Source organism: Mustela lutreola, chromosome 8 (genome assembly GCF_030435805.1).
Source record: "Mustela lutreola isolate mMusLut2 chromosome 8, mMusLut2.pri, whole genome shotgun sequence".
Classification (NCBI taxonomy): Eukaryota; Metazoa; Chordata; class Mammalia; order Carnivora; family Mustelidae; genus Mustela; species Mustela lutreola.
The window spans coordinates 114,047,673-114,061,912 of NC_081297.1; the positions used below are offsets into that span (position 1 = coordinate 114,047,673).

General features: G+C 36.2%; 1 protein-coding gene across 16 annotated transcripts in view; it reads right to left on the minus strand.

Moving 5' to 3' along the window:
• Positions 1-14,240, minus strand: part of PPFIA2 (PTPRF interacting protein alpha 2) — a 497,227-nt gene that overhangs the window by 84,431 nt on the left and 398,556 nt on the right. For all 16 annotated transcript variants that reach the window (XM_059186425.1, XM_059186440.1, XM_059186429.1 and 13 more), the window contains 2 exons: positions 13,151-13,286; positions 4,703-4,923 (listed from right to left, as the gene is read on the minus strand). In XM_059186425.1, the coding sequence (XP_059042408.1) occupies positions 4,703-4,923; positions 13,151-13,286 (357 nt within the window). The remainder of the gene's footprint in view (positions 1-4,702; positions 4,924-13,150; positions 13,287-14,240) is intronic.

Sequence of the window (14,240 nt, forward strand, 5' to 3'; positions counted from 1 at the left end):
TAATTGCTATGGCTAGACTTCTAGTAGTATGTTGAATAACAGTGGTGAGAATGGACATTCTTGTTTTGTTCCTGACCTTAAGAAAAAAACTGTTTTCCATCACTGAGTATGATACTTACTATGGGTTTTTCATGTAAAGCCTTAATTATTATGTTGAGATATTTTCTCTCTAAATCTACTTTGTTGAGGGTTTTTATCATGAATGGGTATTGTACTTTGCCAAATGCTTTCTCTTCATCTGTTGAAATGATCACGTGTTTTTTTAACCCTTTTCTTATTGATGTGCTGTATCACATTGATTTGTGAATATTTGATTACCCTTGCATTCTGGGGCTAAATCCCTCATGATCATAATTTTTAATGTATTGTTGGATTTGGTTTGTTAATATTTTGTTGAGAATTTTTGCATCTATGTTCATCAGAGATATTGGCCTACAGTTCTCTCTCTCTCTCTTTTTTTTTTTTTTTTGGTAATGTATTTATCTGGTTTTGGAATCAGGGTGATACTGGCCTCATAGAATGGATTTGGAAGTTTAGTTTGTATTTTTTGGAATGGTTTGAGAAGAATTGATATTACCTCTTTTTCAAATGTTTGGTAGAATTTGCCTGTGAAGTCATCTGGTCCTGATCTTTTGTTTGTTGGGAGTTTTGATTATTGATTCAATTTCATTGCTGATAACTGGTCTGTTCAAATTTTCTATTTCTTACTGCTTCAGTTTTAGGTTATACATTTCTGGGAATTTATCCACTTCTTCAAGTTTGTCCAATTTGTTGGCATATAATTTTTCACAATATTCTCTTAAAATTGTATTTTTTTTTTTAAAGATTTAATTATTTGACAGAGAGAGATCACAAGTAGACAGAGAGGCAGGAGAGGAGGAGGGGGAAGCAGACTCCCTGCTGAGCAGAGAGCCCGATGTGGGACTCAATCCAGGACCCTGAGATCATGACCTGAGCTTAAGGCAGCAGCTTAACCCACTTAGCCACCCAGGCGCCCTTAAAATTGTATTTCTGTGGTGTTGCTTATTATTTCTTCTCTTTCATCTGTGATTTTATTTGGGTCTTTATTTTATGAGCCCAGCTGGACGTTTATCAATTTTATTGACCTTTGAAAAGAACCAACTCTTAGTTGCATTTATCTCTTCTACTGGTTTTTGTTTGTTCATTTATTTTTAGTTTCTTATCATTTATTTCTGCTCTAACCTTTATTATTTCCTTCCTTCTGCTGGTTTTGTATTTTGTTTGTTATTTTTCTAGCTCCTTTAGGTGTAAAGTTAGATTGTTTATTTGAGATTTTTCTTGCTTCTATCTTGCATTGCTATAAACTTTCCTCTTAGAACCACTTTTGCTGTATCCCAAAGACTTTGGACCACTGCATTTTTCATTTTGATTTTTTTCCATTTAATTTTTTATTTCTTCTTTGATTTCCCCATTGATTCTTCTCCTCCTCCCCCTTCTTCTTCTTCTTCTTTTTTGGTGATACCATTTTTCTCTATTTTTATTATTTATTTATATTTTTTTCTTTTTTTAAATTTAATTTTATTTTTTCAGTGTTCAAAGATTCATTGTTTACACATCACACCCAGTGCTCCATGCAATACATGACCTCCTTAATACCCACCACCAGGTTCTCCCAACCCCCCACCAACCTCCCCTCCAAAACCCTCAGTTTGTTTTTCAAAGTCCACAGTCTTTCACGGTTCATCTCCCCCTCCGATTTCCCCCAACTCACTTCCCCTTTCCTTCACCCAATGTCCTCTGTGTTATTCGTTATGCTCCACAAGTAAGTGAAACCATATGATACTTGACTCTCTCTGCTTGACTTAGTTCACTCAGGATAATCTCTTCCAGTTCCATTCATGCTGATACAAAAGTTGGGTATTCATCCTTTCTGATGGAGGCATAACTCATTTTTAATTTAGTAGCATGTTATTTAACTGTCACATATTTGTGCTCTCTCCAGATTTTTCTTGTGGTTGACTTCTGGTTGTACAGTATTGTGGTCAGAAAAGATGCATGGTATGACTTCAGTCTTTTTTAATTTGTTGACTTGTTTTGTGGTCTAGTATGTGATCTATTCTGGAGAATGTTCCATGTGCACTTGAAAAGAATGTGTATTCTGCTCTTTCAAGATGGAATGTTCCAAATATATCTGTTAAGTCCATCTGATCCAGTGTGTCATTCAAAGCCACTGTTTTCTTCTTGATTTTCTGTTTGGATGATCCATCCATTGATGTAAGTTAAAGTCTTCTACTATGATTGTATTACTATCAGTTAGTTCCTTTATGTTTGTTATTAACATGTATTTGGAAGCTCCCATGTTGGGTGCATATTTATAACTGTTCTATCTTCTTGTTGGATTGTCCCCTTTATTTATTATTTAGTGTCCTTCTTTGTCATTTGTTACAGTCTTGGTTTTAAGTCAATTTTTCTAGTATAAGTATTGCTACCCCAGTATCTTTTGACATCCATTTGCATGACAAATGTTCTTCCATCTTTTCACTTTCAATCTGCCAGCATTTTTAGGTCTGAAATATATCTCTTGTCAGCAGCATATAGATCACTCCTTATTTTTTTTAAATCCAATCTGACACCCTATGTATTTTGATTGGAGTATTTAGTTTGTACATCCAAAATAATTATTGACAGATATGTATTTATTGCCATTTTGTTACTTGTTTTACAGTTGTTTTTATAGTTTTTCTCCAATCCTTTCTTCTCTCCTCTCTTTCATGGTTTATAATAATTTCTCTTCAGTCATATACTTGGATTTCTTTCTTTTTGTTCTTTGCCTATCCATGACAGGTTTTTGATTTGTGGTTACCATTAGCAGTCTATATTACATTGATGGTTGCTTAAGTTTGAACCCATTCTTTAATCCTCTCCACATCACATATTAGGCATATGGTGTCACATTTTATATCCTTTTATTTTGTGAATCCCTTGACTAATTTTTACAGATATATTCTCTACCTTTAGTTGTAGAGTTCATTTGTCAGTCTTCAGATCATTTTCTGGGTTACTTTCACTTATGTGAGTGTTAACAAGTTCTATCCACGGGATGAGATGAACTTACGTTCCTCCTACTCTACCACCTTCCCCTGCTGCTCAAGATGTCTTTTTCTTCTGAATGTTGGTATATACTTGAATTAAATGTACCTCTTAATTTCTTACAAATTAACAATTATATTAAATACATTATTACGGTCAGCAAGGAAACATATAAAAGGGTATCAACTTAATTAGTCTAGGCCAAGATTATAACTGGGCTCTACTACCCTATGGTAACAAAGTTGAGTTCCTAGAGGGACCTGGGTTGTCATTGAGGGTATATGTATGTATTTTCAATGAAAATAAATATCACAGAACCATAGTTCATTTCAAATCTATTCAGTGTGTTAAATCATTAGTCCCATAGTCCCATATGTTCTATATTATTTTTTCTATTTATGCTAATCAAACATTTATGAAACACTTTCTATTTATCAAGAAAAGTGCTAAGATCTAGATATAAAACAGTGGGCAAAACAAGATACATTTCTTGTTCTTATATAATTTACAATCTAATGAAGGTAAGAAAGGCAGTAAAATGAACAAAAATACAGAAGAAGGATGGTAGAGATGTTCATGGTAAAAGTAAAGAGGGTTAAATGTTATGGGACGATGGTATGGAATGAGGAGAATGTTCCAGAAGAAAGGAATAGCAACTATAAAGGAAAGAGCAAGGAATATTCGAAGAACTGGAAGTCTTGTATAATGAAACATGGAGTAGGTGAGAATGTCGAGGAAGGTGGGGCATTGTAGATAATATGGAGTATTTTGTTCTTTATCTTAAGGACAACTGAAGGGTTTGAAAAAGGGTTCCTTTACCTAAGCACACTGAGTTTTAAAAAAGTTTTCTCTGATTGCAATGTTACTTTGGATTAGATGGGAACCCATGTACCGTGAGAAAACCAGAAAGTATTATTGTCATCTACATGAGAATCTATTGAAATGTGCAAGAAGCTGATGACAGTAGAGAACTGGATAGATGTGAATCATATTAGGAAGCCAACAGATTTAGCTAGAGCCAGAAAAAAAAAAAAAAAAAACCAACAAAAAAACTCCATTGTTCAAAATAGTAAAGAAATGTTCATCCACTGAGAAAAAAACAAGAATAGTTTCCTGATGTTTGAAAGACTATAAATTCACCTGACACAGTTAGGTTCTTCACTGGGGTTAGTCAAGTTAATGGTAAGTAAAGACTATTAATATCACTGGGATTTGAGAACATATATATTAAGTTAAAAATTGAAATGATCAACATTTCTCAATGTTTGAATTGATAACTTGTACAACTTCAACTCTATAATGTAATCTACTCTTTGGAAACCATTTATTATCCAGTGTGGTGATAGTGCATTTTTTCATATCTAGTATGAAATAATTCAGTTCTAGTTAATTTCACTCTGATGTCCAAATACTTTTAAGGAGCTGGCTGCATATTAATTGCATGCTATTTAGTACCTTTATGGCAGCTGTTAAATGTACCTTAAGAATATACCTTATTACCACAAATATCCTTTAAATAGTAAATTTTAATGTAAAAAGTGCTTTAAAATTCAAAGGCTCCTAGGGATCCCTGCTACTCTGATTTAATTATGTCAATTTTAGTATCAAGCTCTTCTAATCCTTTAAAACCATCAGTGATAATTGAACTCACCTGATTTCTTTGTTGATGGCATCCAACTGTTCCTGAAGCATCATGGCTAGCGTCTGGGCATCAGAATGACCACTTGGGGAGAGAAGATCCATTGAACTAAAAATAGTTTCTCTGTCATCATCATCAATATCAGACATTTCTGTGTCACTTTCAAAAGGGTGGCTGCTTAGCACTCCAATTTGCTGAGTTCTATTCCACTCATGATCCCCAAGAGATTTCACCTGTGTGGGAAATGAGTAATTATTATATGTATGTATTGCTCATTATCAAAGCACTATTATGAAAAATATCAACAAAAAGCACACATGTTTTATTAGTTTACCTAGCAAAAGCAGAAATGATTATTACCATTTTAATGCATTGTTTCAATAAAATATTTCCTTGAAATCTTAAGTATGGAAGATACTGTCAGCATAAATATCAAGATTTTAATAGGAATGATGACGAACTGATGCATGATTTCTAGTTCAACCCCAATTCAAGTTAACAATTACTTTAAAGTATCTATGTTTGAAACATTTTTCCTTCTTTCCAAATATAATAATCTCTTTTCACTTGTACTAAAGCATTTCCATCTCTTATACTAATTAGTCTTACCTACACTTTCTTATTATAGGCTGAGACTGCAAATATTATCACACTAGTTATATGATAATTCTTTTTGCAATATTCATTTACGTAGATTCTAACAAAGCATAATCAAATTAATATTGAAAAGTGATTTAATTTCATCTCTACTGTTCTGATCATTTAAATGCTTCATTGATTTTTTTAAGCCCAAGGCACACTAATTTACATGACTATGTTTTTTATTTGATATAATAAATCCCTCCTGTGAATTAACATCTTTTTTAGGAAGTAATCTCTACATCCCATGTGACCCTGAGATTAAGAGTTGCATGCTCTACTGATGGAGCCAGCCAGGTGGCCCTACAGATAATATACCTATAGGTGTTTTTCAAGCTGTTATCTGGGGGTAGGAGAGAGAGGGAAGAGAGAAAGGACCTAGAGTTTTCTGTCTTATGAAATTGGTTTTCATTTTTGTGATTATGTAAAATGATTTTCTGGGGAGGAATCATATGATATTTCCCAGAGTATTTATTTAAGATTTGAGGACCTGAATTAGCGTTTGTGTTATAAATTGTTTTGGTACCAAGTAGCCCTAATTTATTTGTCATATACAAATGAGAAAAGAACTAAGATAGACTTGATTGTTTTTTCATTTGTTCACTTCTGATTCACTCATTTAACAGATACTAAATACCTACTATGAAAGATTAATTTATACATGACACAGGTACCAATTAAAAACCACAAGGTAGGGGGGGCGGAGTCAAGATGGCAGAGATGGCCGGAGATCAGCTAGATAGCTTATCTAAAGATCGCAAACACCTGAAAATCCATCGGCAGATTGAAGAGAAGAAGAACAGCAATTCTGGAAACAGAAAAACAACCACTTTCTGAAAAGTAGGACCGGCGGAGAAGTGAATCCAAAGCGACGGGAAGATAGACCCCGGGGGGAGGGGCCGGCTCCCGGTAAGCGGCGGAGCAACGGCGCACGAAATCAGGACTTTTAAAAGTCTGTTCCGCTGAGGGACATCGCTCCAGAGGCTAAACCGGGGCGAAACCCACGCGGGGTCAGCGTGGCCTCAGGTCCCGCAGGGTCACAGAAGGATCGGGGGTTTCTGAGTGTCGCAGAGCTTGTGGGTATTGGAACGGGAAAGCCGGCTACTGAGACAGAGCCAACAGTAAGCTCACAGCTCGGTGTTACCTTGAACCGGTCGCAGGCTCGGTGAGCTCGGAGTGTGGCCGGAGGTCAGGCAGACGGGAGTAACTGGGCGCTGTTCTCTGAGGGCGCACTGAGGAGTGGGGCCCTGGGCTCTCGGCTCCTCCGGGCCAGAGACCAGGAGGCTGCCATTTGTATTCCCGTCCTCCAGAACTCTACGGAAAGCGCTCAGGGAACAAAAGCTCCTGAAAGCAAACCTGAGCGGATTACTCACCCCGGCCCCTGTTAAGGGCGGTGCAATTCTGCCTGGGGCAAAGACACTTGAGAATCACTACACCAAGCCCCTCCCCTAGAAGATCAACAAGAAATCCAGCGGAGACCAAGTTCACCTACCAAGGAGTGCAGTTTCAATACCAAGGAGAGCAGCAGAATTCCAGAGGAGGAGAAAGCAAAGCACAGACCTCGTGGCTTTTTCCCTGTGATTTTTTTTTAGTCTTGCAGTTAATTTGATTTTTTTTCTTTTTCATTTTTTTTTTTTTTTTTTTTCTCGCCTTCTGGTAAATTTTTTTTTTAACTTTTACCTTTTTCTTTTTTAACATTTTTTAACTAGTTTATCCAATATATATATTCTTTCTTTTTTATATTTTTCTTATTTGTTTTCTTTTTTTTAATTCTTTTTTTTTCTTTTTTTCTCTTTTTTCTTTTTTTTTTCTTTCTTCCTTTTTGAACCTCTTTTTATCCCCTTTCAACCCCCTCACGATTTGGGATCTCTTCTAATTTGGTTAAAGCATATTTTCCTGGGGTTGTTGCCACCCTTTTATTATTTTACTTGCTCCTTCATATACTCTTATCTGGACAAAATGACAAGACAGAAAAATTCAACACAAAAAAAGAACAAGACGCAGTACCGAAGGCTAGGGACCTAATCAATACAGACATTGGTAATATGTCAGATTTGGAGTTCAGAATGACAATTCTCAAGGTTCTAGCTGGGCTCAAAAAAGGCATGGAAGATATTAGAGAAACCCTCTCCAGAGATATAAAAGCCCTTTCTGGAGAAATAAAAGAACTAAAATCTAACCAAGTTGAAATAAAAAAAGCTATTAATGAGGTGCAATCAAAAATGGAGGCTCTCACTGCTAGGATAAATGAGGCAGAAGAAAGAATTAGTGATATAGAAGACCAAATGACAGAGAATAAAGAAGCTGAGCAAAAGAGGGACAAACAGCTACAGGACCACGAGGGGAGAATTCGAGAGATAAGTGACACCATAAGACGAAACAACATTAGAATAATTGGGATTCCAGAAGAAGAAGAAAGAGAGAGGGGAGCAGAAGGTATACTGGAGAGAATTATTGGGGAGAATTTCCCCAATATGGCAAAGGGAACGAGCATCAAAATTCAGGAGGTACAGAGAACGCCCCTCAAAATCAATAAGAATAGGCCTACACCCCGTCACCTAATAGTAAAATTTACAAGTCTCAGTGACAAAGAGAAAATCCTGAAAGCAGCCCGGGAAAAGAAGTCTGTAACATACAATGGTAAAAATATTAGATTGGCAGCTGACTTATCCACAGAGACCTGGCAGGCCAGAAAGAGCTGGCATGATATTTTCAGAGCACTAAATGAGAAAAACATGCAGCCAAGAATACTATATCCAGCTAGGCTATCATTGAAAATAGAAGGAGAGATTAAAAGCTTCCAAGACAAACAAAAACTGAATGAATTTGCAAACACCAAACCAGCTCTACAGGAAATCTTGAAAGGGGTCCTCTAAGCAAAGAGAGAGCCTACAAGTGGTAGATCAGAAAGGAACAGAGACCATATACAGTAACAGTCACCTTACAGGCAATACAATGGCACTAAATTCATATCTCTCAATAGTTACCCTGAATGTGAATGGGCTAAATGCCCCTGTCAAAAGACACAGGGTATCAGAATGGATAAAAAAACAAAACCCATCTATATGTTGCCTCCAAGAAACTCATTTTAAGCCCGAAGACACCTCCAGATTTAAAGTGAGGGGGTGGAAAAGAATTTACCATGCTAATGGACATCAGAAGAAAGCAGGAGTGGCAATCCTTATATCAGATCAATTAGATTTTAAGCCAAAGACTATAATAAGAGATGAGGAAGGACACTATATCATACTCAAAGGGTCTGTCCTACAAGAAGATTTAACAATTTTAAATATCTATGCCCCCAACGTGAGAGCAGCCAACTATATAAACCAATTAATAACAAAATCAAAGAAACACATCAACAATAATACAATAATAGTAGGGGACTTTAACACTCCCCTCACTGAAATGGACAGATCATCCAAGAAAAAGATCAGCAAGGATATAAAGGCCTTAAAGGACACACTGGACCAGATGGACATCACAGATCTATTCAGAACATTTCATCCCAAAGCAACAGAATACACATTCTTCTCTAGTGCACATGGAACATTCTCCAGAATAGATCACATCCTCGGTCCTAAATCAGGACTCAACTGGTATCAAAAGATTGGGAACATTCCCTGCATATTTTCAGACCACAATGCTCTAAAGCTAGAACTCAACCACAAAAGGAAGTTTGAAAAGAACCCAAATACATGGAGACTAAACAGCATCCTCCTAAAGAATGAATGGGTCAACCGGGAAATTAAAGAAGAATTGAAAAAAATCATGGAAACAAAAGATAATGAAAATACAACGGTTCAAAATCTGTGGGACACAACAAAGGCAGTCCTGAGAGGAAAATATATAGTGGTACAAGCCTTTCTCAAGAAACAAGAAAGGTCTCAGGTACACAACCTAACCCTACACCTAAAGGAGCTGGAGAAAGAACAAGAAAGAAACCCTAAGCCAAGCAGGAGAAGAGAAATCATAAAGATCAGAGCAGAAATCAATGAAATACAAACCAAAAAGACAATAGAGCAAATCAATGAAACTAGGAACTGGTTCTTTGAAAGAATTAATAAAATTGATAAACCCCTGGCCAGACTTATCAAAAAGAAAGAGAAAGGACCCAAATAAATAAAATCATGAATGAAAGAGGAGAGATCACAACTAACACCAAAGAAATACAAACTATTATAAGAACATACTATGAGCAACTCTACGCCAACAAATTTGACAATCTGGAAGAAATGGATGCATTCCTAGAAACATATAAATTACCACAACTGAACCAGGAAGAAGTAGAAAGCCTGAACAGACCCATAACCAGTAAGGAGATTGAAACAGTCATTAAAAATCTCCAAACAAACAAAAGCCCAGGGCCAGATGGCTTCCCGGGGGAATTCTACCAAACATTTAAAGAAGAACTAATTCCTATTCTCCTGAAACTGTTCCAAAAAATAGAAATGGAAGGAAAACTTCCAAACTCATTTTATGAAGCCAGCATCACCTTAATCCCAAAACCAGACAAGGATCCCATCAAAAAAGAGAGCTATAGACCAATATCCTTGATGAACACAGATGTGAAAATACTCAACAAAATACTAGCCAATAGGATTCAACAGTACATTACAAGGATTATTCACCACGACCAAGTGGGATTTATTCCAGGGCTGCAAGGTTGGTTCAACATCCGCAAATCAGTCAATGTGATACAACACATCAATAAAAGAAAGAACAAGAACCATATGATACTCTCAATAGATGCTGAAAAAGCATTTGACAAAGTACAGCATCCCTTCCTGATCAAAACTCTTCAAAGTGTAGGGATAGAGGGCACATACCTCAATATCATCAAAGCCATCTATGAAAAAACCCACCGCAAATATCATTCTCAATGGAGAAAAACTGAAAGCTTTTCCGCTAAGGTCAGGAACACGGCAGGGATGTCCATTATCACCACTGCTATTCAACATTGTACTAGAGGTCCTAGCCTCAGCAATCAGACAACAAAAGGAGATTAAAGGCATACAAATCGGCAAAAAAGAAGTCAAATTATCACTCTTTGCAGATGATATGATACTATATGTGGAAAACCCAAAAGACTCCATTCCAAAACTGCTAGAACTTATACAGGAATTCAGTAAAGTGTCAGGATATAAAATCAATGCACAGAAATCAGTTGCATTTCTCTACACCAACAGCAAGACAGAAGAAAGAGAAATTAAGAAGTCAATCCCATTTACAATTGCACCCAAAACCATAAGATACCTAGGAATAAACCTAACCAAAGAGGCACAGAATATATACTCAGAAAACTATAAAGTACTCATGAAAGAAATTGAGGAAGACACAAAGAAATGGAAAAATGTTCCATGCTCCTTGATTGGAAGAATAAATATTGTGAAAATGTCTATGCTACCTAAAGCAATCTATACATTTAATGCAATTCCTATCAAAGTACCATCCATCTTTTTCAAAGAAATGGAACAAATAATTCTAAAATTTATATGGAACCAGAAAAGAGCTCGAATAGCCAAAGGGATATTGAAAAAGAAAGCCAACGTTGGTGGCATCACAATTCCGGACCTCAAGCTCTATTACAAAGCTGTCATCATCAAGACAGCATGGTACTGCCACAAAAACAGACACATAGATCAATGGAACAGAATAGAGAGCCCAGAAATAGACCCTCAACTCTACAGTCAACTAATCTTCGACAAAGCAGGAAAGAATGTCCAATGGAAAAAAGACAGCCTCTTCAATAAATGGTGCTGGGAAAATTGGACAGCCACATGCAGAAAAATGAAATTGGACCATTTCCTTATACCACACACAAAAATAGACTCAAAATGGATGAAGGACCTCACTGTGAGAAAGGAATCCATCAAAATCCTTGAGGAGAACACAGGCAGCAACCTCTTCGACCTCACCCACAGCAACATCTTCCTAGGAACAACGCAAAAGGCAAGGGAAGCAAGGGCAAAAATGAACTATTGGGATTTCATCAAGATCAAAAGCTTTTGCACAGCAAAGGAAACAGTTAACAAAATCAAAAGACAACTGACAGAATGGGAGAAGATATTTGCAAACGACATATCAGATAAAGGACTAGTGTCCAGAATCTATAAAGAACTTAGCAAACTCAACACCCAACGAACAAATAATCCAATCAAGAAATGGGCAGAGGACATGAACAGACATTTCTGCAAAGAAGACATCCAGATGGCCAACAGACACATGAAAAAGTGCTCCATATCACTCGGCATCAGGGAAATACAAATCAAAACCACAATGCGATATCACCTCACACCAGTCAGAATGGCTAAAATAAACAAGTCAGGAAATGACAGATGCTGGCGAGGATGCGGAGAAAGGGGAACCCTTCTACACTGTTGGTGGGAATGCAAGCTGGTGCAGCCACTCTGGAAAACAGCATGGAGGTTCCTCAAAATGTTGAAAATAGAACTGCCCTATGACCCAGCAATTGCACTATTGGGTATTTACCCTAAAGAGACAAACATAGTGATCCAAAGGGGCACATGCATCCGAATGTTTATAGCAGCAATGTCCACAATAGCCAAACTATGGAAAGAACCTAGATGTCCATCAACAGATGAATGGATCAAGAAGATGTGGTATATATACACAATGGAATACTATGCAGCCATCAAAAGAAATGAAATCTTGCCATTTGCGACAACATGGATGGAACTAGAGCGTATCATGCTTAGCGAAATAAGTCAAGCAGAGAAAGACAACTATCATATGATCTCCCTGATATGAGGAAGTGGTGATGCAACATGGGGGCTTAAGTGGGTAGGAGAAGAATCAATGAAACAAGATGGGATTGGGAGGGAGACAAACCATAAGTGACTCTTAATCTCACAAAACAAACTGAGGGTTGCTGGGGGGAGGGGGTTTGGGAGAAGAGGGTGGGATTATGGACATTGGGGAGGATATGTGCTTTGGTGAGTGCTGTGAAGTGTGTAAACCTGGTGATTCACAGACCTGTACCCCTGGGGATAAAAATATATGTTTATAAAAAATAAAAAATTAAAAAAAAAAAAACCACAAGATATCAAGGACCTGTATATAAATACGGACAATTAAGTTATATAGTATTCAACACATAAAAGTGGTTGGGGAGAACAAATTATACTTAGGGCATAAAAGAACTATATTTGTTCTTTGTAAAATGCAACTCTATACTCACAATATACATAACTAAGAAACTGATCCAATGAATGAAGACTGACACTGCAGTTTATCCTGTAGTGTTATCTATAGAGAATGTTTATAGATAAAGTGTTCTCTAGAAACACTTTCAACAGTCTATGTACACTTTCCTCAAACTTTTATTAAAATATTAATTATAATTAAAATATTTAACTAATTTTAATTAACAATATGAATACTATTGCACAAGTGCCCAAGCAAACCCAAAGTCCATTTGTTTGTCAGTACAGTATAAGGCATAAAAAAGCATGGAATTTGAAACCACACAAACAGAGATTCAAGTTTGGGTCTATCACTTTGCTGTTATACTGTGTAATGTTGAACACTTAAAATTTCTAAGCCTCGATCTTTTTATGTCTGAAGTTAGCATAAAAATAGAACCAAATTCATAAGTTTATGTGGATACACGCACGGGGACTGCTTATTTCTGGCACAAGCAGTGGTTTTGCATTATAGTCTTAAAAATATGTCATATGTCACGTTTAACACTAAAAATGCTAGCAGTTTGAATTCTCTCAGTATTAAAATTCTATCTAAGATGAAGGAAGATATTTTCTTAGAATCATCAAAGACTTGAAATTCAAAAAAAAAATTAACCTTTGGCTCATCCCTTCGCACACCCATGCGGCCTCTCCTGGGTCTTCTTATTACTTTAGTTGTTCTGTAATCAGACTGGCTGTCCACTAGGGAGCCAACAGAATACCGCAACTCAGCTGAGGTGTCTAGATGAGTTCTGGAAAAAGGAAAGATATGAAATATGACTAATCACAAAGGTTAAACTTCCCAGCAAATCGCTATCACCTGCTTAATTGTCAATAAAAAATAAAGCATAAACCCTCAAGAAAAAAGAAAAATTCAAGGAAGAAAACTGATGAATTGCCATGACTCTTTGAGGTCTCTTCTGAGGCTTATGCCAGAAATTCCAGTCTTAGGTTCATTCTTGAAAGTGAAGTGAATTTTCTATTTAGAATACAAAGGATCTGTTCATTATCATTTTCAGTTGTGGTAGTAAAATGAAACATCTTGAGATTGACAACCAAGATGGCTTAAATTCTGGGAAATGTTTTTTGTTGAAGTATTTAGATAACATATCAACATATGTTATTCATTGCTGTATCTGTTGTAAATATTCTCCACTAACCTAACAGTAAAACATGTATAATTTGGGGGTCCTAGAATTCCCTATCTCTCAGAGTTCTATTTGTCAATTTAGGAAAGTAACAAAATACTTAAAATGAGATTGACTCAAGGTTAATACTCTTATTTTTTAATAAAATAGGATATACCACCAGATAATTTTTCAGCTTTTGTTAAGACATTGTTTCAAAAAGATAAAGAAAAATCTTTTAGTAAGCACATTTGATTCTGAAATCTGCTTAGAGATGAAATATTTGGAAAATTCCAATAGAAAAATATTATTACACTGGTTTTCAGGGAACATTATAGTAAAGTACACTGTAATCAAAGTGTAATAAAGGTTTCTCTAGACACATTATTTACATATAGATTTACAACAAATTCAGTTTATTGCTATAATAATGATGGTAACAGTGACAGCATGCTGTCCTATAAAATGATCTATCATCAGTAGGAAATATGCTTAATGCTATATATTATCTTGAACTGAGGTTCCTGATGATCTCTATTAGTTCTCTTTGTGGAAAAAGAAAAGGGAAAAAACAAGCAT